Genomic DNA, 25,549 nt, shown 5'->3' with positions numbered 1-25,549 from the left:
CGATCTTTTCAGTGCCCTGCTGTTTTGCTCCCCATTCAAAGTTCACAGACTGATTTAGCTGTAATAAGAGCTTGGCAGGCTCCTTCCCCCTCTTTTTCCAGGGGAAAAAGCTGGGGCGCCGCCTTGCCCAGGGCAGCTGTCAGAACAGGGAATAACCCACCCCGGAGACGTGGCACCAAGGCCCCTGCCACCTCTCCCCCTTCTCCGGCTACCAGGGCTGGCTGTGCTCCTCTGCTTTGCCCTGCAAGATGATGATGCCCAGTGCTGTGGTCCTCAAACCAAGGTGTCATGGGAGGCTGCCCACCTTCCGCCCAGAGCGAATATCATCCTGAAAGAACGTGGTTTTCCCTGTGGGAAGCTGAGCACCACCAGCTGCAGCATTTGGAAGCCCTGAGCGCTCGCAGGGGTAACGCTGTGCAAAGCCGCATTTCCCCTGGCACCTTAAATACCTTTAGCACCTGGGGAGAAATAAGTCTCTTCTCCCTCCAGCAGGAAATGGCTTTCGAAGTGGATTTTCAGGCTCTAGACTCACCTCCCTCACGCGTCTGGTCCGAGCTCTTCAGTGGAGGCAGAGGGGAAACGCTGCTCATCAAATAATAAATTGCAGGCACGCGCTCCCCTGAGCAGTCGTTTGGAAAGTGTCCCACACGCCTCGTGCCAAATTTGCTGGCCAGGGAAGCTCAGCGGTATTAGCATGTTCCAGTTAATTAGGGTTGTGAGCCGTCCTTTTCATCGCCTGGAAGAGCTGAAAGAAGGACAAACCCAGAGCTCTGCCTTTATAAGGCTTTGTGCTTTCCAGCATGGCTTGTGTGTGCTTCGCTCATACCCTGGGGACGCTGCTCCTTCTCCTGGGGGACTCGGTGTCATACCTATCGCTCAGTGTCAGATCGGCGACTTCTGGGCCACGTTTCTGGGGAACACAGAGCCAAATGGATCCCCAGCCAAATCACTGGGTCGGTATCAGGAATGGATCTGACTCAGTGTGCACCGACACTGCCGCTGGCCCAGCACCGCGGAGCTGAACTCGGTGGGGATAAATTGTTCCTTGCTGACAGCTAATGGGGGTCCTCAAAGGACTGGGAAAGATGAAAAGAGGTAGTGAAGAAGCAAACGCAATCCTGCTGCTCCTTGGGGGTGCTGGGCACTGGAGCTCAGCTCCTTGTGACCTGGTGCTTTTCAGCAGCACCGAGCCTGTAGAAAAGATGCCCTGCCGTCAGCTTTTCCCAGGCACTTGTGTCACCGTCAGTCTTGACACTCGGGGAGGGTTTAGGTTGGGGCTGCCATCAGAGCATCCAGCTCTGCCCGCTCTCATTGCCACAACCCGGCATTTATAGCCCTGATTGGCATCGTGAGAGTGCCAGACTGAGCACAGGCTTGTAACTTCATTGTGGAGCAATGGAGCAGGAGTATCCAGAGCAGAACATGCTGGCTAAATGAGATGGGCAGCTTAGAAAGAAACCCCACAGGGCAGAAGTGCCACCCCTCTGTCCTAGCCGGGCTGCCAGAGCACCCGTTCCCCCGTACGCACACGTTGCCCACTGCTCCAGTCCTGCGTGTGCCAGAATGAAGCATTTTTATCACCTCTTTAAGGACAGGGAACTGCGACACATCAAGTGGTTTGCCCAAAGGCAGACAGGGAGTCTGTGACAGGCCAGGAAACACGCTCCTACCCCAAAACTCAGCCAGATTTCTCGTTTATCCAGGCAAATGCTGGTGTACAATATATCGTATTTTTGCAATCCGGGCTCTGAAGAGCTTATCTGACTGCAATTATCCTCTTCTGCAGAAGCTGTTTTCTAGCTGGCTTGGTACACAAACAACAAGCAACAACCCTCTAATAAATTAGCAAAGCTTTGAGTGCGGTGACTTGCAGAAACGGCAGCTGAATGCAGGGGCCAGTTCTGGGCTCAGAGGCGATGGTGTCACCCCAAGGAACCCTGCTGAGCTCCCCAGAGTCCTTCTGCCCCAACGTGAGGATGATCAAGGGGATTTTGTGTGTTGGAGGGAGATCCAGGGGTGGGAAGGGAGTGGAAGGGGTAAACTCTCCTCAGCATTAATCAATTGAATCATATGAGCCCTGTCCCTGTCTGCTCCCAGCTCTGCCAGGAGCTGAAGTGTGGTGATGTGTGTCCTCTTTGGTAGGACACGAACTCCGTTAATCTCTTTCCATACAATCTCCTCTTCCCTGGCTCATTGACTCTCATCCTGAAACTCAGCATCCCCGTCTTCTGCCTGTCCTGAAGGAGAGCAGAGCCCTGGCAGTCCCAAGCTGACCCACATGGCTCATCTCTCCTCCTGCTTCTCCTTCAGATCACTCAAGTGTTTCAGCAAAACCTTGCTCCTGATGCTATCTCTGCTCCTCCACTAATTCCAGAAATGTTCATATGGGGACAAAAAGCAGTTATGAAATGAGAACCTGCTTTTAAATTCAGAGAGGATGTGCAGACAGTGTTCTATCCTCCCTCCCACCTCTGTGCAGCTTTGTGGCTAATTTAGTCCCCAAACGCATCACAGACTCCAAAATCCACTGCATCCATGAACTCTGGGGCTCAAATGGAAAAGGGGCTTTTGTGTTACCACAACATGCTGATGCTGCTGAGGCTGCTCAGCAAAGCACAGGCTTGGCACCCCGGGAAGGAGCAGTGGAAATATTTTAGTTACATGCAGGTGGAATTAAACAGATGTTTGAAAAATGAAAAGCTGCTTTTTTCAAAGTATGTCAGTGTTGCTGCTCCAGCTGAAGCAGGATGAACTGGAGCATCTGGAAGCCTTGGTAACAGATTTCTTAGTGATTTCTCCCAGGGAGCGATCAGATAATATGCCTTTCTTTTATGACAGAAGTTGAGCGACAGAGTACGGCTTACAGCTGCAAGGTGTTCAGATCGAGGACCTGCCTGCTCTCTCAGGCAGAGCAGATTATGGGCTGATGAAAAGGCAGTCCTCTCCTCTGCCCCATTTCTCAGCTTTCTTACATCATTTTTGCTCCCTGGAGCATAAAATTCATTGTTGTATTCTCAGAAGACTAGGCTGGCAGGCTCGCTTTTGCCTAACCAAAGCCCAACTACTGGGAAAGGCTTTTGGGCTGCAAAGATCCTTTGAAGGATCCCATCGTGTTTGAAAGGACACAGGGCTCCCAGCGCACCCGTGCGGGCATTTGTGTGTACCCAGCAAACACCCCAGGGTTTGAGGCTACAATGGTGCATGCACTGGGTCCTGTCACCTCTGCTGGGGGCTGCGCAGCCTTCCACACCCCAGGGCAATGCCAGGCACCATCTTTGCATCTCCCCATCCTCATACTTCAGGGTGTAGCTGCTGGCTGAAGCTAGGATGACCCTCCAGGTGCTTCAGGATCTGTCAGCTGCGTGGGGAGGTCTTTTTGCACCTCCGTGTTCAGGCTGCTTCTCTCAACCCACTGAGAGGGTGAGCAGACCCTGGCTGTTCCTTAGCTGTCCCTTAGAGCAGCTGAGGGCTGGGCAGCATCAGGGTTATGCCGCTGGCAGTAATGATGTTGTAGCTGGGTGAGATGAGGCAGGCTGGCAGGCAGCCCACGCCTGCGGTGCCGTGAGAAGAGCCCGGCTCCCGGGGAGAGAGCTGGGGAGAGCAGGGACCAAACCTTGGCTTGGTGGCTGCCAGTTGGGGTGACAGGCCAGGCGTGCTGACAGCTCGATCTTCCTGCGCTGCATTGCTCCGTGCCGCAGGAGGATGGCTCGCAGGGGACGATTCATGACTGCAGGCATCACCATGGATCGTGGGGAGCTCTCCCTTCCCAGGCTCTGTCTGTTTGGGGCTCTTCAGCTCAGTTATCTGGTCAAAGAGGTGAGCTGACGTTTGGCAGCATCGCAGGTTTTGATGCTAACCTCTCTGCTGGGCCCCTGAGACCGTGGGAGAGGACTGTCTTGGGGACTTGCGCTGACTACTCCATGATTTAAGAGTTTGGATTTGCTGTCATCCAGCAAACACCACGTGCCAAAAATGACTGGAATTCACCCCATAGTTCTGATGAAGGTTCACAGCTTCAGGCTGCAGCAAGTTTCCCTCCTGTCAATCACTGCCTTTTCCCCAGGCTTCTCATTCCACCCAGGGGAAGAGAGGAATGGGGAGCTGTAGCAAAGGACTCTGGGGAATGGGCAAGAAAAATCTTACACCAGAAGAGAAAGGAGGGAAAAAATATCCCTCTCAAGCAGAAATCAACCATCCACTGGTGAGGACCCAGGAGAGGAGGAGTATCCATCCACCAGGAACACGGGGAATAGCATGCACCGCTCACTTCCCATTAGCCGCTCTTTGCCCTCCCTGTGGACCATTGGGAGACAGCAACAGCCCCTTCCAAGCAGGTTTGTCTTGTCCTGCTCCCCTTTGCTCTCAGCTTTCCAGAGCAGCTAAATCAACAGCCTCAGGCAAAACGAAGAGGAAGAAGACCCAAAACTCCCACAAAAATCCAGCTGGTGCAGCTGGATTGTCAGTGCCTGGCTGTCAGCGCCAGTGTGGCAAGCCCTTTCCTTCTCAACACAGGGATATGAGAAGAGGAGGGGGAAGGACAGGACTCAGGAGGACCCTTGTCTGAGTCTTGGATTCAAGTGCCACTTTCTGCATGACTTACTTCAGGAATGCTCTCACTTTCTGTTTTCTGCCGAGCTATTGGAGCGTTTTCTTTTTCCTGGTGTATCGCGACTTTTGCGGCACAGAAAGTTGGTTGAAAACCCTCCCTGTTTCCGTTCTCACAAAGAAAAGGAAACCAAAGCCCACTCTGGGGGTGAAGAGCAAGACTTGTCTGATAAACTTCTAGTTGTAGATGCTTGAAGCTGAGGAGAAGTGTCTTCCTCCCTAACCTCTGGGAGCATCTCCTAGGTCAGGTGAGCTGCAAACTCATATGTTGCCTGTGGTGGAAATTCTATGCTGGGAACACACCTGACTTCTCTTCAAAGGTAAAACATTTGGCCAGGTAGGGAGCTGTGCTTCTCCTGCTTCCCTGTGCTGCCCTCAGGGTGCTTTCCTGGGCTCCACTGAGCTTGGATTTTGCGGATTTGGGCAAGAGGATGCTGCTTTTGTGCCCGTCCCTCCCTCTTGCTCCAGGTGTATGGGCAGTGCTGAGCACCCTAAAATAGAAACTCATGTGAGTTCCTAGCTCCACACCGAGTCTGGCTCTGGAGCAGACCGAGCCATTGCCAAGTGGCTAAATCTTCTCACCATTACTTTTATTTGCATCCCGAGAGTACCCGGAGGCCTGTCCCGTGGCAGCAGCCTGCTCTGTGCAAGCACAGAGGCACAGAAGGATGGGGCGATGTCTGTGAAGGCTCTGCTGAGTTGCAGAACCTGCAGACCTCTTGCTGCAGGGTGGATCCACCCCTGGACAAGACTGTGCCAGTCCCAAATGAGCTTAAAGTCTGAGCAGATGGGAGAGCTGCGGAGTGAGGGTGGATGGATACTTGCCCAGGTCGGTGGCACAGACGAGGAGCCTGCAGACCTCCAGCTCCCACCACTTCTCTCTGGAGAAGGAACTAGATGTGATGGAAAAGCTTCTCTCTCCTCGATGCAAGAAGCCCCTCAGTGGCTGAACACTGTATAAACAGCAGCAGCAGGCTCCCTCCCCCTTTCCATTTCTGTTTGTTAAACACACGCTCCCTGCCTTTCTCTCATTCAGGAGCTAACACAGCATCCAGCTTTGTGAGACAGGGGCTGTCAGTCACCCTGCGAGAGGCTGCTCTCCAGATGCTCAGGGTGGGGTATCGAAGCTGACCCCGGCGATGAAGCACCCTCCGGCAGCCCAGATCCTCGCCTGACTTCCTCGCTTTTCTGAGGACAGTTGGAGAAAAGTGCTTTTCACCCCTTTGCCACAGGTTGACTCCCAGAGAGTGGAGAGGACCAACCGCTCCATCCTGGCCAGCAATGAGACGATAACTCGAGGAGAGCAGCTTGGTTCCCGCAGGAGGAGGACGCTCTGGCCTTTGCAGGTGGGTCGGGGAGGGCTCGTCCGAGCAGCAGAGCTGAGGTGGGGCCAGATCTTCGCCATGCCACATGGTTCAAGCAAAAAAGGTTCCAAGCATCTTTTGGGAAACTGAATTTGGGGACCGACAGCCCTGAGAGCTGGAATAGGGAGAAAGTGAACGAGAAATACTGGCAGGAGAGTTTCGAACGGTTCCGAGCAGAAGCAGGGAGTCTAGGAAGCAGGATGCTGAGCCAGAGCAGTCAGGAGAGCAGGTTGCTCCAGGGGGGTGCAGGAGCCGGGCACGTAGAGAGCAGCGTGTTGCAGGTGTGGGGTTGAGGTGTGCGGCTGTCTGAGAAATCCTGATCTCTCCCACAATCTGCCTCCTCGTGGCTTGGTCCAAACCTCCCGTCAGCTCCTCCGTGCTGGGACTCTGCACACTCGCTGCCACTTGGCTCGCTGCCAGAGATTGGTGCCCTCAAAGAGAGAGATGCAAAGGGAGATAGGGGACTGTCTGCAGGAAGAAAATTGGTGCTTGCTTTCTTTCTGCACTCGTTGCATGTTAATTGTTGAACAGAGTGAGCCACTTATAATCCTGTTGCAGCCTGTGATTCACCTACAGAGTTTCCAGTCCGTCCCAAAGCAAACCCAAAGGATACTGGGTTTGCTCCCTGGTTGTCCTGTTAGTGGGGTTGTTATTTCCCTCCACTCCCTGCTCTCATCTACCTCAGACTCCCTAAATTTCAGGAGGCAACAGGCTCCTCAGATTAACCAGGGTCCTTCCACTGGGCTGTCTTCTGCAGCCCCGACAATCGGTGTGTCTCCATTGCAGCGTCACCCGCTGAGCCCTACCTCCCAGCCAGCATCGCCCTGCTCCCATAGTGTGTCCTGCAGGACCCTGCACTCTTCACCCCTGCTTTCCGCAGGGAGAAATTTCCAGGAGAAAGTGTGCATCCCTGCCAAAGAGGTCTCTTCTCATCACCTTCTTTTTCATCCTGCTCTGACCTGAGTGACTCAGGTGTCCTCCTTGCCCCGTCCCCTTCCAAGTCTTTTGCAGCTCCAGCCTAAGCAGGGCTGTGCAGATGCTTAGAGAGAGGAACTGTAAGAAATCCCCGGGGTACCGTCTCCTCCTCCTTGCACTTTGTCTCCCAGTGCCAGTTCTACCCTGGGGTCCCTCAGGAGCAGCTCTGGGGCCCTGGAGCTTTGCAAATGCAGGGGTGGCAGCGCGTGTCTGATGCCATTAGGGTTCTGCACCAATGGGCCTGATCTGGATTGATCATTTACCAAGCTGCAGCAGATCACAGGCAGGTCAGAGAGTCTTCCCTTCTGCCATATTGTCATAATGGGGCAATTACTCCTTCACTGGAGATGGAAGGACCTGCGGTAATTTCTATCTGCTCTTTGGCTTCAGAAAATCATCCCAGAGCTGCTGTTTCTCCTGAAACCAGCCCATTGCACAGAGAAGACAAACCCCTCTCCCCTCCATCACTCACATTTTGCATTTTCGTGCAGTTCCTGAAATCTACTTTCAGGTTCTATCCTGAGAGAAGCAGAGTCCTCTCTGGTGGTGAACACAGGAGGCTGGAGTTAGAAAACTTGGGCTCTGCTCCCAGCCTTGCCGTGCATGTGCTGTGTGGCCTCTGGCAAGCTGATTAACCTCCATATCTCAGTTTATTGTGTTCTCCTCCATTAAGTGCTGTGCCGCGGGGTGCAAGGCTGAACACTGCTGCCTCTTCAGTTCTGCAGGGGAACATGAAGGTGGTAAAAGGTGTCTTGCCCCAGGGTGACCATCGGGTTCTGGTGGTGTGGGATGGTCTCAGACCTCCTTGCCACAGACACCTGACTCCTGACACATATGGGGCTGGGGATGAGATGAGTCGGTGCTCCAGACTGGGCTGCTAGAGATGAAGGGGTTTCATGGAATTGAGCTGCTTTGGAGGAAGGACACAGCATGGAATAAATCAGTGAGACAAGCCATGAAAGTATCCATCAGCCTCAGCCCTCACACCCCAGCGCTGCAGTACAAAGAGATTGTGGCTGCCATTAGTCAGGGAGCAGAGGCTGGCCCAAGTTCCTCCACTCCCTCCTTTTGAATCAGTGATAACTGTGATAGAATTGTAATTCATGGTCATGCTCTGAGCAATTTTTGTCCTCACCTCCCTCTTTTCTGCACCCCTTGTCCCCACGCTGTGTGGCTGCTGGTTACAGCCACCCCAGTCTTGCTGCTTGGGACAAAAAGAGGAATTTTAATTAACATGCTCTGTTTTCTCCAGCCCTCTGCCCACCCCTCCCACCATGCTTTCTGAACCCTGCCAGGCATTGCAGATGGCTCTTCCAGGTCTGGACCAGGCTGGCTGGGCTACAGCAGGGACACGCAGGGAGATGGGGTGTCCCCAGAACACAGAGGTGCATGTGAGTACCAGGGCACCTCGTCCAGACCCTCGCTGGGAGCCCTGCCTCAGGCTGAACCTCAGCTGGAAGAGAGGGTGAGGGCAGGATCCAGGCAATGCTCTATTTCTGCATCCCTTCACGGCAGCCCAGCACAGAGGAAAGGGCGTAGGGTAGTATTTCTGCCTCCTCCTGGTCTGCCCTGCTGTTTTGTTCTCCCCAAAGCAGTTCAGCTCCAAGGATTTTTCCATCTAGCCTGGCAGGACCGCTGGGCACAGGAGCGTGTGCCTGGCAGCAGCCTACACATATGCCAGCACTTCCATTACTTGCTGGAACGGACCTCGGTCCACTCCTAGCAGCATCCCTGTGATCTCCAGGCAGCCCCTGGAGTGGGAACATTTATTATGACCATTTTGTCTCTTAATTAAAATGCCTTAATTGATTTTTAATGGTTCCCCTTTGGAAAAAAACAAAGCAAACCAAATCAAATAATAACTCCATTAAGGCCATTTTGTTAGGAAGCGAAACAGCTCCAATAACCACGATGTTCCTGGCTCCTCTCAGATGGTGGGGAGCTGCCAGTCTCCAGTGAAAGGAAATAGCCTGAGATGTGAACAGGGGAACCGGCAGCCAGTTAGTGGGTGAGATGGGGAAAAAGAGAAGGGAGTGGCCACTGGTATCGGGCCAGAACTTGGGTACTGAAGATAAATGGGACAGGCAAGCCACAGAAAAAGGGATAATAAGTGATAGTGATAAAGTAATGCTAGACGATCTGAAAGGTATAAAAGCCCAGGCAGAGAGCAAGCAGGGGAAGCACGGCCACTGACAGTGTGCCCAGCTCTTGCACTGTTCCCTGCACTGACCTTGCTCCTCTGGCAGGGAGGTTTCGGGGCCAGCTGGGTGTCTGAGTGTTGCTGCTGCCTGTGGGTTGGGTCTGTCCAAGAGGCTGTGGCTGTGCCATTCAGGGTCTCCTTTCCCCACTGCATCAGATGCGTGGGGTGGCTCTGAGCTCCTCTCTCCTGCCTTTAGAAGCTGGGACCCCCCTTTTAGCTTAAGGGTTACCTTTCCAGGACTGGAGGCAGCTGTGTCACGGAGGTCTCAGATCACCCTTAAGCAAACCCTCACCCCAGCAAATCCACCCATTTTTCCCTCCTGCTTCCCCCCTCAGCTACCTTCCTACCCCCTCAGCAGGAGCCATGTGGTCTCTGCTATCATGGTACCTGAGCCCAACAACTTCATTTACAGGAATCATTGGCATAAATAGGCCTAAGTTAGACAACTTACACAAGCCAACGGGCATGGAGAGGGCAGGAGAAAGCAAGTGTGCAGGCAGGGATGGTCTATGGCTGGCAGCTCCATTGCTGGCTCTTCGCAGGGGCGCAGGTTTGCAGCTCCCAAGGGGGAATTGCAGCCCTTGCTCTGAGGAGCAAAGAAAGAACAATCAGCCATTTATTATTTATTGCAATGTAATTGCTGTCACCTTTACCATCTTGCCACCATTATTTTATGCTGTTTGTTTAAGGAACTAGTGGAAATGAAGGTGCTCTGCCCAGAAAGCACTCTCCCTTCCCAAAGACAGACTGTCCTTAAATATTTGGCTTGCAGGGCATAGACCTGCGGAAGCCCACAGGTACCCAGTCAGCAGTGCTCCCATCTCACCTGGTAGAAACCCAGAGCTTTGCACTCAGAGCTTTGTACTCAACCTTCCTCAAGGAGGTTGAGAAGGACCCCAGCTGCCTCTAATTCCCAGCTTCATTTAAACCCTGTATCTCCCTCCCTTGGTGGCAGGGCATTCTCTCCTCTCTCTGCAGGTCAGAGAAAACATGATGTTCTGCAGACCACATTGTTTGGGCAGAGTGATGACTTTTGCTCACTTTTGATCAAGTGTGTGGTGGGAATGGGGGCTCCACACACAGTGCTGGGGAGAGGGGATATGTGGGGGGCTACGTCCACCCCTCTCCGCATTCTCTGGCAGCAACGCTGAGACATGGAGGCTGAGGAGGAGCCAAAAAACAGAGCTGGCTTTTCTCCCGCTGTGTTTGGACTGAACGGAAACCCTGCCGTGGCAACACTCTGCTGTAACAACGGCACCAAATGCCAGCTGCGGGTTCCAGGCTGAGTCAGTTCTGGCTCCTTAGTCGGGCTCCCCGCTCCCAAAGCTGTATTCATGCAGAGGTTTGAGCATCCTGGGGCAGGAGGCTCACTGACGCTGGGGCCTTGGCTCTCGGGCCTCTCTGTGCCTGGATGCTCAGCAGCAGCTCTGTGGGAGGCTTGTTCACAGCTTCAGCATCTGTCCCCTGCACATGCACAGCTCTGCAGGAGCTCCCTCCAGATGCCTGGGTGTCACCGACACCAAGGGGACAGACAGCTTCTTTTAGGGATCCTTGGCAGAATGATGATGGCACTAAATTGTAGTTACAATTAAAGCTATATTTTCTTAACAGGATATTATAATTAGTATAGCAGAGAATTTATCATTAGAATGGCACCAGATTTCTACAAGCAGAATCAATGTAGTACAATTTGTAAATAGCATAATACAGAATTTATAATACAACTTATTATTTATAATCACCTAGACTATAACTTAACTTACGATTTCTAGTCACCTAGGTAGTACAGAATCTGTAATACAACTTAACTTAAAATTTCTAATCATCTGAACCCTCTGCAGATTGGGTCAAACCATAGAATCATAGAAGCATAGAATGGTTTGGGTTGGAAGGGACCTTAAAGATCATCGGGTTCCAACACCCTGTCCTGGGCAGGGACACCTCCCACCAGACCAGGTTGCTCAAAGCCCCATCCAGCCTGGCCTTGAACAACTCCAGGGATGGGGCAGCCACAGCTTCTCTGGGCAACCTGGGCAAGTGTCTCATTGCCCTCACAGGAAAGAATTTCTTCCTAATGTCTAATCTAAATCTACCTTTTTCCAGTTTAAAACCATTACCCCTCATCCTATCACTACGCTCTTAATACAAGGTTTGCTGTATCAATATAACAATCACAATCAAGACTCGAAAATCATAGAAAATCCTCGGAGGAAGCAGAGGACAGTGGGGACATCCCTGGCCATGGAGGGTCACGGGTCTCACTGTCCAGCAGTTTCCACTTAGGACTTAAACTCTTTGTTTTTATGGAGAGTGCTCTGTGTGCTGTTATGCTTCCCTGTTCTGTGACGGGGTCATCAGCAACACCTGGCTGGCCAGGCGCCTGGGACCTTCAAGGCCAGCAAGGAGGGGAGTAACCAGCCTGGCGCCCAGGAACCTTGAGGCTGGCAGGGAGGGGAAGAAGAAAAGTGTTTGGTTCGTCTACTTGGTTCACAGGACCTTCAGGGCCTGATAATGAGGGAAAGGGAATGAATATGTGACCTGCTTGGTCACAGACTATGGCTGCTTGCCTCATAAAATGGTAATAATTGTGCTAAATATTACCAGGGGTCAGGAGAGGGGGTAGAGGTCTTGGGTGGCAGCATCACTAGCAGGAGCAGTGGCAGAGAGTCATGCAGAGACAGGGTGACAGATATTTTCCCCTGGAGAGGTGAGAAATAAGAAACTGGAAAAAAAAACACCTGGGTGCACAATCTGGAAATAAATTGTTATGGGGAGGTGGAGAAAAGCACCTTGAATGTGAGTATATCCTGTTGTTTTTCTCCGTTCCTAGTTTTAAGTAAGGAGTTAGGACTCAGGGCACTTTTGTAGGCAAGTAAATCTCATCAAAGATGATTGACAACATCATCGATTCCTTCTGTCAGCCCCAAGAGGTCCCAAATTTTTGGCTTGTTTGAAGCAGCTTCCCTGTTTTGCAAAGCCTAGCCTGAAGAAGCAGGAGAGGTAGTGTGTGAAGGGGCTCCATGGCCAGGAAGTCTTTTCAGGACCTGCCAGTCTGGCCCTGGCCGGTTGAGGGGTTTTTCCATGTTCGAGTCAAATAAACAGAATCTCAGAAACGCGTGTGAAAAGTTGCATTTTCCCATGACCTTTCCTTGGGGGTTTGGGGTTCAACTGATCCTAGGTTCTAAGAGGAGGTGTAAGAGAGTGAAAGACGATTTGGTGTGAGGAAGGATGGGGGGGTAAGGGAGTCTCAATTCTTGCAGATGCTCTGCTGTCTCCTGTCCTCTCACTTCTGCTGTGTCTGTGTTCCAGACCTCCTCCTGACGGAAAGTCTCAGGCCAGGCATGGGACCCTTGGAAGGAGCCAACAGCACCCTCACTGTGGAGAAGACAGCATTAGATGAGAAGCTGCATCAGGGTTGGCACGCCAAGGACTTTGTCACTCCTAGCCACGATCTCTCTGGGTCCCACAATGTTATGATGGACAGCACCAAGATCCTGGGGGTCCAAGTTGTCCTGATTGCTGCCTACTCCCTCATCATCCTGCTGGGGTTCATCGGCAACTCCTTGGTCATCTACATCATAGTGAAGTACAAGACCATGAGGACCGTCACCAACTTCTTCATAGCTAACCTGGCCCTGGCGGATCTGATGGTGGACACGCTCTGTCTGCCTTTCACCCTAGTGTACACGCTGCTGGACGAGTGGAAGTTCGGAGCTGTTCTTTGTCATCTGGTCCCTTATGCTCAAGCTCTGAGTGTCCATGTGTCCACTCTCACCTTAACTGTGATTGCCCTGGATAGGTACCGGTGTATTGTTTTCCACTTGGACAGCAGGATTTCCAAGAGGCTCAGCTTCACCATCATTGCTGTCATGTGGCTAGCAGCAGCTGTCCTAGCAGGTCCTCTGGCCATCTTCAGAGAGTACCGGTATGAGGAAATCCCATCCATCAACCTCAAAATGGCTGTCTGCTCAGAAAAATGGCCTTCTGGAAATAACAGAGATGCCACTATCTACAGCCTGTCCATGCTCCTCCTGCAGTATGTTTTTCCTCTTGCAATTATTTGTTATGCCTATACCAGGATTTGGTTCAAGCTGAAAAACCATGTCAGTCCCACTTCTAGGAATGAAAACCAGTGCCGGAGGAGGAAGACAACCAAAATGCTAGTGATGGTAGTTGTGGTATTTGCAGTCTGTTGGCTCCCCTTCCACATATTCCAGCTTGCCATTGATCTGGATCTGGTTCTTATCTTCCACGAGTATAAACTCCTGTACACTGTCTTCCATGTCGGAGCCATGTGCTCTACGTTTGTCAACCCCCTGCTCTATGGATGGATGAACAAGAACTACCGGAACGGCTTTCTTATGTTCTTCCGTTGCCAGAACAAGCCAGAAAGCATCCACACTGAAGGCTCAGTTAGAGGGAGGTCATACATCTTCAGGGCCAACACCCTAAATGGGAGCATCAAACAGACTCCTGGCAATGGACCACTGCCCACAGAGGTTTAGGAATGGGACGTCACCTCCTGGACTGAGGCTGACTGAGCCCAGAGACATTCTTGGGTAAATGCCTTTTTTTGGTGGGACATTGTGTTGCCAAAACATTGTAGCTACCGCAGCCACGTAGAAATACTCCCCTGTATCTCTCAGAACAATAAATCTGGTGTATTTCTGTCTGACCAAACAAATGAATTTTTCCTTTCTCTGCGTTTAAGTTATGCATGCAGAAGCGTGAAAAATCACACACAGAGAAAGCTTTCATTTAGCAAGCAAAATACAATCTTTTTGCTAGTTCCATTTGCCAAAGTGGGTTGCTCAACCTTTTACCCCCTGACATATTACACATTACAAGTGCGGACATGTTATTGTGTATGCTTGTTCATCTGTACGTCTCCTACCCAAAAGCCTTAATGACTCATCTTTAGCTAATGCCTCCAAGGGGAGGGAGACCTGCTGTCTTCTGCAAACACGGGCTGGTTAGTGCCATTACTCTGCAGGCCTGGGAAGGGAGCAGGCTGGTGCAGGTTGAAGCTGGGCAATCCACAATCTCTTGCAAAGCATTTGCATGAATCTGCATTTGCAGCCCATGGGATGAGCTCTCACCCTCAGAAAGCCCAGGAGATGGCAGTGACACTATTTACCACGGTTTCCTTTCCAAGTGCCAAAGCAAGGCTTTGGGGGACACCTCATTAGCCAGGGAGCTTGTGAGCCATGCCCTGGATGTAGCAAGGAGGAGAACAGGCAGAGAAGCAGATAGGAAAGGAAAGAGCTGGGGCAGCTGATCAAGAGGACTGAAACTGAACCTGGGGGCTGGCAGAGATGAGTTCCTCCAAACCCTAAGATGTGGCTCCTACCATGCAATAACTTGATGGGTGTGAGCATGACCAGAGAGGCAAAACTGCGAACACCACCATTCTCCAAGGCACTCAGAGGGTTTTAAGGCCTTACCCTTTCTGGGGTCGGAGGTAGAATGGGTCTGTACATGGGTGCTTCAGTTCAGAAGACAGATGTAACCTGCTTGCATGGTTACCACAGATGTGTTGTCCCCTGGCAGAAGACATGGAGACAAAGGAAGATGTATTCTTTCAAACCACACTACATGTTCTCCTCCCTAAGGCTCTGTCAGCTGGGGAGTGTATTTTTAGCTCTGCCATCAAAGGAGGCTTGATTGCTACTGTGATCTCAGCAGCTCGTCATTGGTGGTGTCTCTAAAAGTCAGTGTTCATCAGATTGGAAAGTAACTCCCAGATGCAGGGAAGAGACTCAACAGACCTCCTCATTAAAAATAAAAAGAAAAGAAAAACTTTGATTTGTAGGTCTTCACTGGAGCAAGGACAAGGGGTAAGAGGACTTGCAGTACTGGATCAGGTTGCTGGGCTGTCCCATCTGGAGTCCTCAAGAGACGAATTGTCAAAGGGCTTATTTGAAAATCCAGCTCTCCTGCCTCCTTCCCAGCTTGACCTGCCTCTGGCCCTTGTTCTCCAGCTCAGCTTCCAACTGCCACACTAGATTTTAATCTCTCTGTTTATTTCTTTCTCTGATGCCCTCCTTCATTTTCCTAAATAGATACAAGAAAGTGGTCTCTGGTTCCTCCCCAAAAGACATCACTGCCAGGCAGGGGTCACGGACCACGCTCCACACTTGGGGGCACGGACATGCTGATGCCTAATAACCTTGCCAGCACCTGATTCTGCAGATCACAGCTCGTTTTTCTTTTCAGGGAACTTCAGGATCTATGAAAAACCTGTCAGGAAGTCACTGATGTTCCAGTAAAAGGGTCATCTCCTTCCTGACATTCCAAGACATGATGGGAGAACCAGGACATGATGGGAGAACAAAGACACAAGTAAATCTTCCCCATGTGAAGTGCTACAGCATGATGGTGAGAGTTTGCTGTTTCATCCTGATGTAAGCAGGAGGATATTCTCCTCCACAGCACATGTAAATTCCGTCCCTACCTAATGAACTGGTCTTTTCTACAATCCATCCTCCCAAGGAACTCTCCCCACGTTTCCACCAAAATCCAAGATACAAGGAAATGTTTATGTTTCAAAAGCAGTTTAAATGAGTGGAAAGAATTCAACTATTACCAATAAACACTTCAGAAAATGATTTAACACTCAATAATATATGTCAGAGTAAAATAACACATTCAGCAATGCAAGCTTGGAAGCCAATCACGCTGCCAGCTGAGATGGATGAGGAGCTAAATTGCTCTTCTAGAGCCCCTGCCAAAGGTTTTATCCTGTGACACCACACACAGTATCTGACCGCGGAGCAAGGCAGATAATGACATTATGAATGGCTGTTTAATTTTGAGCCCAGACTTTTAAACTAAATATGGATAAATAAATAAATAGACCCCAGATTTTCACAAATGAATACTGGCAACGGCATTTATAGGCCACAGGGATTTTTATGCTGGAGCAAACTGAGAAGGAAAAACTATTTACTTGAAGTGTAACAGCAAAGTTCCGTTTGCTTTATTTAATACCCTTGTGCAGCTTTACTGATGGATTTCTGCCTGTGCGCTTGCTGCTTTTTCCTTGCCACTGGAAAAAGTTACAACCTTCCACACCTACTGCAAGCAGGAAAATCTGCTCTCCGTTGTGTATACATGTCCCTTTGGAAAACTATGATGCCTCTGTTGCGGCAAAGTGGCCCTGGTGTCCACTGCCAAACAGAACAAGAGAAGGTGGAGAGCAAGGACGCAAGCTTCTTACCAAAGGTTGATTTGGGCAAATAAATAGTATGTTATAGAGTGCCATGACTGCACAGAAGACAGGAATGAATTTGTTTCCATAAAACAGAAATCTGGTGGAGATGACGGTTCCCCAAATATTAACACTCTGCTAAAGTTGGCCTTATGATCAGTTCCATGAAACCAAAGACCAGAAGGATTTTAAGCTTGTGAACTATTTTAGAGCTCAAAACAGGATATGGCCCTTCTCTGTTGGGGTCAAGGGTAGATCCTCTAGCAGTTTCAGATATTCTTGGAGCCAAAAGCATCTTCCCACTGCCTGCTCCTTGCCAAAGGTGCATCAGCGAAGGCCCACCAAGCCAGGCTTCTCTCTGCAGAGCTGGCCCTGGTGTTACTGACATGGGATGGAATGACTCATGTCAATGGCACAACAGCTGATAGGGATAAGGGATTTCATTACAGAGATAGAAACATGTTGACAAAAATGAAAATGAACAAGTGTTTCATCAAAGCTTGTCTGGAAGACATTGTTGTTCCTGGTGACCAAGCAAATTTCCTCTAGGGCTTCTCCTGACTCTTGCTGACATCCTTCTCAACATGCTGCTTCACTGAACTGACCTGAGGATATTTCACAGCTTTTAGGCGAGAGGTTCTGAATTCCCTGAGAAACACCATATTTCTCATTCTAGGACACTCTGGTCACATCATAAAAATCTTGTATTATTAAAAGTACCACTGAACAGTTCTTAATTGCCAAGGGACCCATAGCAGATGATTAACTTTGAACAGACACCACAGGTGGGGATGCCTCTAACTATCCCATGCAACCATTACTCACATGCCAGACAAATACAAGAACAGCTGAGAGATGGCAACATCATCATTTAAAAACAGCAGCATCAATAACTGTTGTTCCCTATTACTCTAAGAGCTCTTAAGAGTCCCAGAGTCTCTTATCAAACTTCCAAGCTTAACAAAGTACGTTGAAATTTGCAGAGCAAAGGCTGCACTTTGGACACAGGAGGCTCTCTGAGCACTTGAAATTTTGCCTCTAAAGCACTTAGTTTGCTCTGAAAAATCCTTTTCCATTTGATTTTGAAAGCATATATATCTGTAACAAGTTAATGCGCATAAAGAGAGCAAAGGTTTGGGTTTTTTACTTTTCCTTGTCTTAAGGCAACATATACAGCCGGTATTTAGATCAATGCAGGGTGAGCCAGGTCCTTCGGTCAGGCCCCTGTTAGAATCAAAGACGTGACACACTCCTGCGCACGCCTGTGCTTCATCCTGCTCCTCTAAAGGCCAGATCCATCCCCTCGTGGCTCTCTGCCCTGCAGTAATGTGTGCCCTCTCCCGTTACCCACCGCAGCCCAAGCGAACAATGTCAAATGGCACATGTTTTATTCAATATGCTCACAAATGTATCAGCAGAAACACTGCTCTGAGCTTTTCACAGAGGCTCTGTAGGGAAATACATACTAGATCAGGAGAGAAGCAGTTCCTCTAACATATGCTAATACAAGAGGGGCTGGAGAGCTATTCTGCTGAAGGAGGTCACAGACAGCTCAGCATTTCCCTTGATATCAGGTGTTAATCTTATCGTTGTTACAGCTAACATGGTCCGAAACCAAATTAGCCTTTGTTTGGGCAGGAACTGTGGAGTTGGCGCTTTCTTTGCATGTCTTTGTCTTTCGGCTCTGTTTTTGTGTGATTTCACCAGGGTCTCCGAATGTACTTGGTTTTAAATAAGGCATCAGGATCAGCTGACCTGGTGAAAATAAGGAATTACTGCAATAATCCAGAGAAAAAGAAAGGATTCTGGGTTCATATTGGTGAGCAGAATTTGGTCCCTTGCATTTGAAAACAACTGAGCTTTGTCTTCCTTTCAGTTTTCCCTTATCTAGCTTGAGATTCTTCAAGTGCCAAAAATAATATTGCATATTACTGCCAGAACATTTATCTTCTCTTTGAGCTCATTTCAGTGAAGGGATTTGTTCAGGAGGGCCTGAAAGGGGAAGAAGGCTACGTTTTTAAAGCTCATCGTTATCTCTAGTCTCAGTGTTTTGTAAGTTAAAAGACTAATCAGAAAAAGACAAAGTCACTCACACACGCCGAGGGAGGTAGCAATTTATCTTCAGACAACACAACCTCTATTTAATTTTCTATCCAGACACCCCAGCACCCTTTGCCAAAGTGTTGCATGTATATGGGGCTGAATGAGGTTGTGGGAGGAAAGCATTTTTCTGCTGCTAATAGCAATACCTTAGTGTCACTCATGATTTATAGCCAGCAAAGAATGCTTTTTCTGGTCTATGTTCTGCTCAGTGTAATGAGTACGGAAGGAATAGTGCGGATGCCTCATGGAGCTCACAGGAGGAGATATTCATTAGTTCAGTCCTCTCCAGTGTGGTAGCAAAGACTGAGAACATTAGAGAAGAAACCCTTTTGTTTATAACCAGCTTATTGAAGTGCACGAGCATGGAGTTGTGACCGTGTCACTCTGCTAATGTGTCACAAACCTTCAGACACTGTTTGTCCTCAGGATGTGCAGACACCTCAGCCACAAGGTGCTTCTCCTTGCTGTTGCGTGGAAGGAAGAAGGAAAACAGGTTACAGGACAAGATTTGAAGATATTCAGGACAGGATGATGAAATTTGGAGGTTAATATGGTTCTTTATGAAACGTGGGGTAGATTGTTGGCTCTATTTGGACCAAGATGAGTAACGTCAAAAGGGGAATGAACTCTGCCATCATGCAGGAAGAACAGAGCCTCCATCAAAGTGGAGACAGGTAAGAAATAACAGCAAAACTGGATCCATCACGTCCACTATTCTGTCTTAGATCGAAGCAATAAAGATGCCGTCTAGGGAAATCATGCTGACTTGGCCACTTTAATGGTCCATTCCCCTTATGCCCCTTGCAGCAGCCACAACTGTTGTATCAGAGATGTTAGAGGGGACATCCTTGTCTAGACCATTCAGTATCCATTTCTAGACTTTTTGTTTGTGATTTGGTCTAATCCCTCCCTGACTGACACAGCCTCCTGTGTCGGCCAGAAGTTCACTTCTGTGGTGTAAAAAGGTACTTTCTTTTATGTGTTAAACCAATCCCCTACCAGTTTCAGCAAATGCCCTCTGGTTCCAGTACTGTGGGATTGCTGAATACCAGCTGAACCAGTGCTTATCCAGTGCCTTCCTCATTTTGTAAATCTTGATGCTGTCGTCCTTCTCCAGCTTTCTCCTCTCCTAGCTCAAGTCACATCTCCTAAGGCAGCTTCTTCATCCCTGATCATCTTACTTGCTCTTCTGTGGACCTCCTCTAGTTCCACAAATATCACAACGAGCTGAATTTTGCCCATAATTCCTGTGAAGGAGAGGAATCTATCAGCTTTGTTCCAACCTTACTTGAGATCAGTCATATGAGTACTTTTATGTATGTGTGGGGGAAGGACACCTCTTGACAAAATGTCAGGCTGCCTCTCCCTGGCTGCAGCATCCCTGTATTCTCAATGAAATCTCATTACACCGGTCACTGAGTCAGTTCAGTGAATCATGACATGCATCCCCAGTTTTGTTTTTGAAGATGAGAGACGCAAGGGCAGTCAGATCCTTACCTCACCTTGAACTCTGTCTCCAATAGATTTATCCAGAGGCAAGACTGGAGTTCAAATGATCCTGACCCCACACCAGTGTCCTAAACCACAGCTTCATCTGTCCATTCTACAAAAAGAAAAACGAGGAATTGTGCATTTCTAGGAAAAGAGTGATGAGCTTTTGTTACTTGGCAACTGTCGCTCCCACATATTTTGGAAGAATTTGAGAATATCCTGCACCTCAGAGAAATCAGACGGCTTAGGTGAGGAGGAAGGGAACTGGCAGCAGATCCCCAAAACTTTGAGCTGGAAAGATCTCTTGAGGCTCATGGAAGCAAAAAGTGCTTTATGTCTGCATGCTCCTCAGCTTGTCTCCTCAACGTGACTGTCTGCATCAGTTTCTGGGCTCTTCATGGTGAAATAATCCGTTGTTCTGCCATTTCTGTCTCACAGAGGCATTTCACAGCCATCTGAATGTGCTCTAATCCACCTGCCAGCTGCAATCAGCACACAGCACGGCTGCACTCCCGTCAGCCAAGATTTGAGCACCAGAGACAAAAACCTTCAAAAGAGGAATCAGCAAGAGATCTGCATGTGAAAACTGGGGAGGGGACAGTCAAACCTGAGGGCTTGGTGAATGTATGCACAGTGATAGCAAACCCAGGCAATGAGGCCAGGGTAAAATTTGACTTGCTTTCTGCCGTGGCAGTTGACTTCAGACAGGAATTCAGACATGATTATTAAAACAATAATTTAGGGCTTCAGTTGCTGGGAGCTAATCTCCAAGGTTGAACTCAGCAGATGGCTGTGTAAGTGGACCTCAGCTAATGCATTTATGCAGTGGTTCAGCATTTTTGGTCCAGTTTTGTTACCGACAACTTTGCTATGTGAAATCCCATTTCTCTTTCCTAGGTTAGATAAAAGAATCTAGTGGTTTCAAAGTGCAGATCTCAACTCTCCGAGACAACCCTGCAGTACCCAATTAAGTAAAGCTAAGATAGCAAAACTAGCATGGCAAGAACTGATTGAAATTGTCTGTTGCTTCAAGGAGTGCAATAACATGAGATTGCTACGGTGGCAAAGACGTCTACTAAAGCATAATGTTCATTGGTTTTTGTAAGGTCTGCCTGGCACTGCAGTCCTTCGTTGTGTGAAATTCCAATTGGCTTCATGCTAAATCAGTGAGAGTTGGGTCGTTAATACCCAATAGTTTGTTTGGAATCTTGGTCTTTGTAATTATGTCATTAAAAGGACATGAGCTAATCTCACTGCAGCCCAAGCAGCTAGCACAGCCTGACAAGAACTTCTCTCTCTGAAATGCAGCTATTAAAACACTTCTCGTAGATTTCTCAGAGAGTGAGGAGATTTTCTGGGGTATTTTAATCAGGTACATACTATAATGGATTGGGAATGGACTGCGAACAGCCCCGAGGAGAAGGACTTTGGGGTGTTGGTTGATGAGAAGCTCAACATGAGCCGGCAATGTGTGCGTGCAGCCCAGGCGGCCAACTGTATCCTGGGCTGCATCAAAAGAAGTGTGGCCAACAGGGCAAGGGACGTGATTCTGCCCCTCTACTCTGGTCTGGTGAGACCCATCTGGAGTAGTGGGTCCAGCTTCAGAGTCCTCAGCAGAACAAGGACGTGGACCTGTTGGAGAGGGTCCAGAGGAGGGGCACGAAGATGGTCAGAGGTCTGGAGCACCTCTCTTATGAAGAAAGGCTGAAAGAGTTGGGGTTGTTCAGCCTGGAGAAGAGGAGGCTCTGGGGTGACCTTATAGCCCCTTACAGTATCTAAAGGAGGCCTACAAGAAAGATGGAGAGGGACTTTTTACAAGGGCATGTAGTGGTAGGATGAGAGGTAATGGCTTCAAACTGGAAGAGAGGAGATTTACGTTAGATATCAGGAAGAAATTTTTCACTCTGAGGGTAGTGGGACACTAACCCAGGTTGCCCAGAGAAGTTGTGGATGCCCCATCCCTGGAGGTGTTCAAGGCCAGGCTGGATGGGTCTTTAAGCAACCTGGTCTAGTGGGAGGTGTCCCTGCCTGTGGTAGGGGATTGGAACTCAATGGATCTTTAAGGTCCCTTCCAACCCAAACCATTCTGTGATTCTATGATTCTATAAGAATAGTATAAGAAAAGATCATAGGAAATAAAAGGAAGGGAGTTGGAACACCTTTGGCTAAACCATTCCTGATGGAAGGGTGTCTCACTTCGTCCAAGGCTCTGTGATGGAGATTTCATGCACTCCCTGCACAGTCTATTCTAAGCCCTTCCTAATGTCTAGCCAATAAATCTCCCGTACTGCAATCTATTACTTCTTGTCTCCTGGCAAACAGAGATAATAGTTTATTACCTTCTATACCACACATTTACATATTTAAAGGGTATTATCATGCATCTCTTCCACCCTCTCCAGACTGAACAAAGTAATTTTTTTCTGTCCTTCCTCACAGGGCTCATTTGATGTACCTCTGTTTGTTCTTGCTGCTCTCCTCTGGACTTTATGTGTTCCACAGCCGGTAGTTTTGCAGGTGAACAAAAGGACTGAGGGAGGTAAAAAGGTTCTGCAGAAATGTTAGGTTCTCTGAGCAATCACTCTGTCTGCTGGAATGCATAATTGGGAACTGCTCTATTCCAAACACAGTGACTGCCTCTACACTATGGCAGGAGACCGGGGTCTTTGTTTCGCTGTCAGCAGAGCTATTTCCATGTTCTGACTCATCAACGGCTGTTTCTACACAGTAAAAGCAGCAGCACTTTGCAGCATTATTCAAGCCCTCACAGGTGAAAACAACTGTGAGGCAAAAGTTTCCCTGCAAGTTGCATCAGTCTTGGGGAGTTTTACACCTTGTGGATATTGCCTCGTGTGTGCAGCTCTGGGTATGTCCATAGCATGAGCACATGTCACCCTGTTCTCTAGGACACGGGGACGCAAGTGGCAGGAGGCCACACTCATCATGTACAAACTTGCCTTTCCCAAGGAACCTGGTGCCTCGCAAATGAGTCTCTCTCAGTGTCAACCTCAGGACTATTTCTTGTGCAGCTTTCTGCACTGCCCATCCCTGCTGTGAGCGCAGCAGTCATGTCCTCACCCCCTTTCATTTACAAACCGGCCCAGGGAACCTTCCGGCTGTGGCTGGACCCCAACTCTTGTCTCCAGTGGCACTGGTGGAAGAGTTTGCAGTCCCCAGCCCCACAGAGGTGCCTGAGCAAACAGCTCTGCCAGCGGACCAGCAACACAAGGCCAGTGCTGACTTCTCACTGTCCCTGGTATGCCCTGGTCCGGGGACCTTTAATTGCTACTTCTCCCACTTTGCCCTGAAGAACAGCAGTTATATTGTACTTCCTTGTATCGTGGATAGAAAGTAAAATCCTTTTCAGCTAGTTCTTTCTTCCAGCTTTGTCAAATCCTAGATGAGCTGATCTTAAGCTGCTGAGCCTTGCTTTCCTCTTCTGTGAAACAGGACAAGTGCAGCACCCAGAGGCTTGTAAAACATGTCGTATTTGCCAGCTGAATACTGCTACTGCAGTAAAAAGCATTATAATTGTGCTCATCTTACAATAATTATGTTTCCATCAGTTGTGTATTAAGGAGGCAGACCTTACTTGGAAAGTGCTGTTAAATACTCAGAGAAAAGCAAATTTTCAATTCTCAGGGGTAAATATTTATTCCAGACTCTCAAAGAAGTACTCACTTCTGAATCCAGGTGTGGGAGGGTTTTTAATGGTGACAGCGCCTGGAATTTTTCAGCAGCATCTACTGCTTTCAATGTAGAGTACAAGTATTGACTGAAGGATGACCGCAAGCTTTGCTCCACTGGTCATAAGCATTTCTGAACTGTTTGGACAAGAATGATTCTAAAGAAATACTGACAAAGTTGTTTTTTGTTCCAAGGAAGTTAATTAAAAAAAGCAACTTTTAGCCAATTCTTAGTGTTGTCTTGTGGTGTCTTGCGCTTCCTTCCCTGATGATTGCTCAGATGTGCAACTGGAAGAAGGATCTTCTCCTGCTGAAACCAGTTTGGAAGATGACAAACTCTGGGCTGCAGCATCAGTAAACAGCCTAAAGAGAAGGAAGGGGCTACAAAGCAAATTTACAATGTTGTATGCATACCCCAGGAACCAGCAAGACAAAAAATTAAATTTAGGAGCAACGTGGAGGTGACCTCCTGAGGCAGAACATCTATCACAGCCAGATTAGGATGCCAGAAAGCAACCTGCTGTCATGGATTTTATGGTCAGGTCATGTCTTCACTAATCTGTGGTCCGCGTTGCATCAATTATTAGTAGAGACATTTATTTATCTTTTTTTTTTTTTTTAAGAAAACACTTTTTGTACACACACACACACACTTGCGACCCTTTTATTCAAGGGTCTCAAAGTGGCTCACGCTCACCAGAGCTTGGAGTCTACCCTGAGAAGTGTTTGAGCTGCTCCTTGTGGAATTGTGAGTTGCAACTCATAACAAATATATTTGCAAGTAGTTCAGTGAGCCCCAGAATGAGGGAAGCTGGGTTTCCTAATGGGCTTACGCCTTCTGCCTGTCTCTCCGGTGTCAGCTCACACAAGTGGTACTCTCTACCTGCTGTCTTCTTGCACAAAACTTTTCAAGTACAACAACATGGAGACCTTGACCCTTCTGTCAAATTTTGTTGAAATTCATCAAGTGATTTAAAAGTTCAATGGGGCTTTCTACCCCACTGGCACTTTATGAATTTTGGAGCCATGGGGCATGAGGGTAATTGGCTTTCTAGGGAAATGTGTCTTAAAGTTACCCTTCACCACAGGACACCCCAAAAGATGTCAGCTGTTATGTGCAGGTTAGCAGCCCCTTCTCTTTTTCCTTAGAGGCTCTAGTGTGCCCCCCCTGGAATTTTTAACCTACTTCTCCACTATTAAAGACAAACCACAAGTCTGAGCTCTGGCTGAGACTTCTCATTAACAAGCACTAATGGGCATGGCACCAGCCACACAAGAGTCCTGTAAAACAGAACAGCCGGGGCAGAATCTCCTTGTTCCCTCCAGTGCACTCGTTACTGTTTTGTCTCTTCAGGTTCTGTTTCAAGTCATGAGTTCCCCTTGATTCCTTGTAGGGCCATTCCACAGATGAATGGATCCTCCTCTGAGAAGCTGCTTTCTGTTTCTCAGCATATATTTCCCCTTTGTTACAGCCTTCTCAGCAGGTCTGGTCATGCCCCCATGTATTTTGGTATTTCTGATACCCTGCATCGTCTTAGGAGAAAGAAATGAATTATCTCCTTTCTGACATGCACACCTTTCACTGTGCCCACTCAAAAACTAGAATGCCAGTACTGTGGCCAAAAGATCTTCAGTTCTGCATTCAGATGACTGCTGAATTATAGAAGCAAGTTAAAAATGAGGTTCCTAAACAGAATTTAATATATCCTTGTTGTTGCAGTGGTCATAACTCAGTGCAGATTTGATGTTTTCAATCCAGAGTTGCAAGGATATGCGCTCTTTTATCAGTCTATCTTGGGTTTAAAATTCTTATCTTTATTGTACTGTAGGCATTAGATTAGCTCAACCTGCTGTATTAATAAACTGTCTCTTGGATGTTTGTAGCCCTTTTATAATAGCCAGGACTTCTAAAGTT

The 25,549-nt window shown here is 48.6% G+C and overlaps 1 protein-coding gene across 1 annotated transcript; it reads left to right on the top strand.

Annotated features, from left to right (window-relative positions):
* Window positions 1-12,485: 12,485 nt before the first annotated feature.
* On the top strand, window positions 12,486-13,649 carry LOC141470435 (neuropeptide Y receptor type 2-like). The gene has a single exon (XM_074156453.1). It carries the CDS (start codon window positions 12,486-12,488, stop codon window positions 13,647-13,649), a length of 1,164 nt encoding a protein of 387 aa, XP_074012554.1.
* Window positions 13,650-25,549: the final 11,900 nt, after the last annotated feature.

This window comes from Numenius arquata, chromosome 11 (genome assembly GCF_964106895.1).
Source record: "Numenius arquata chromosome 11, bNumArq3.hap1.1, whole genome shotgun sequence".
In the NCBI taxonomy this organism is placed as follows: domain Eukaryota; kingdom Metazoa; phylum Chordata; class Aves; order Charadriiformes; family Scolopacidae; genus Numenius; species Numenius arquata.
This window is presented reverse-complemented; position numbering and strand designations above follow the sequence as displayed.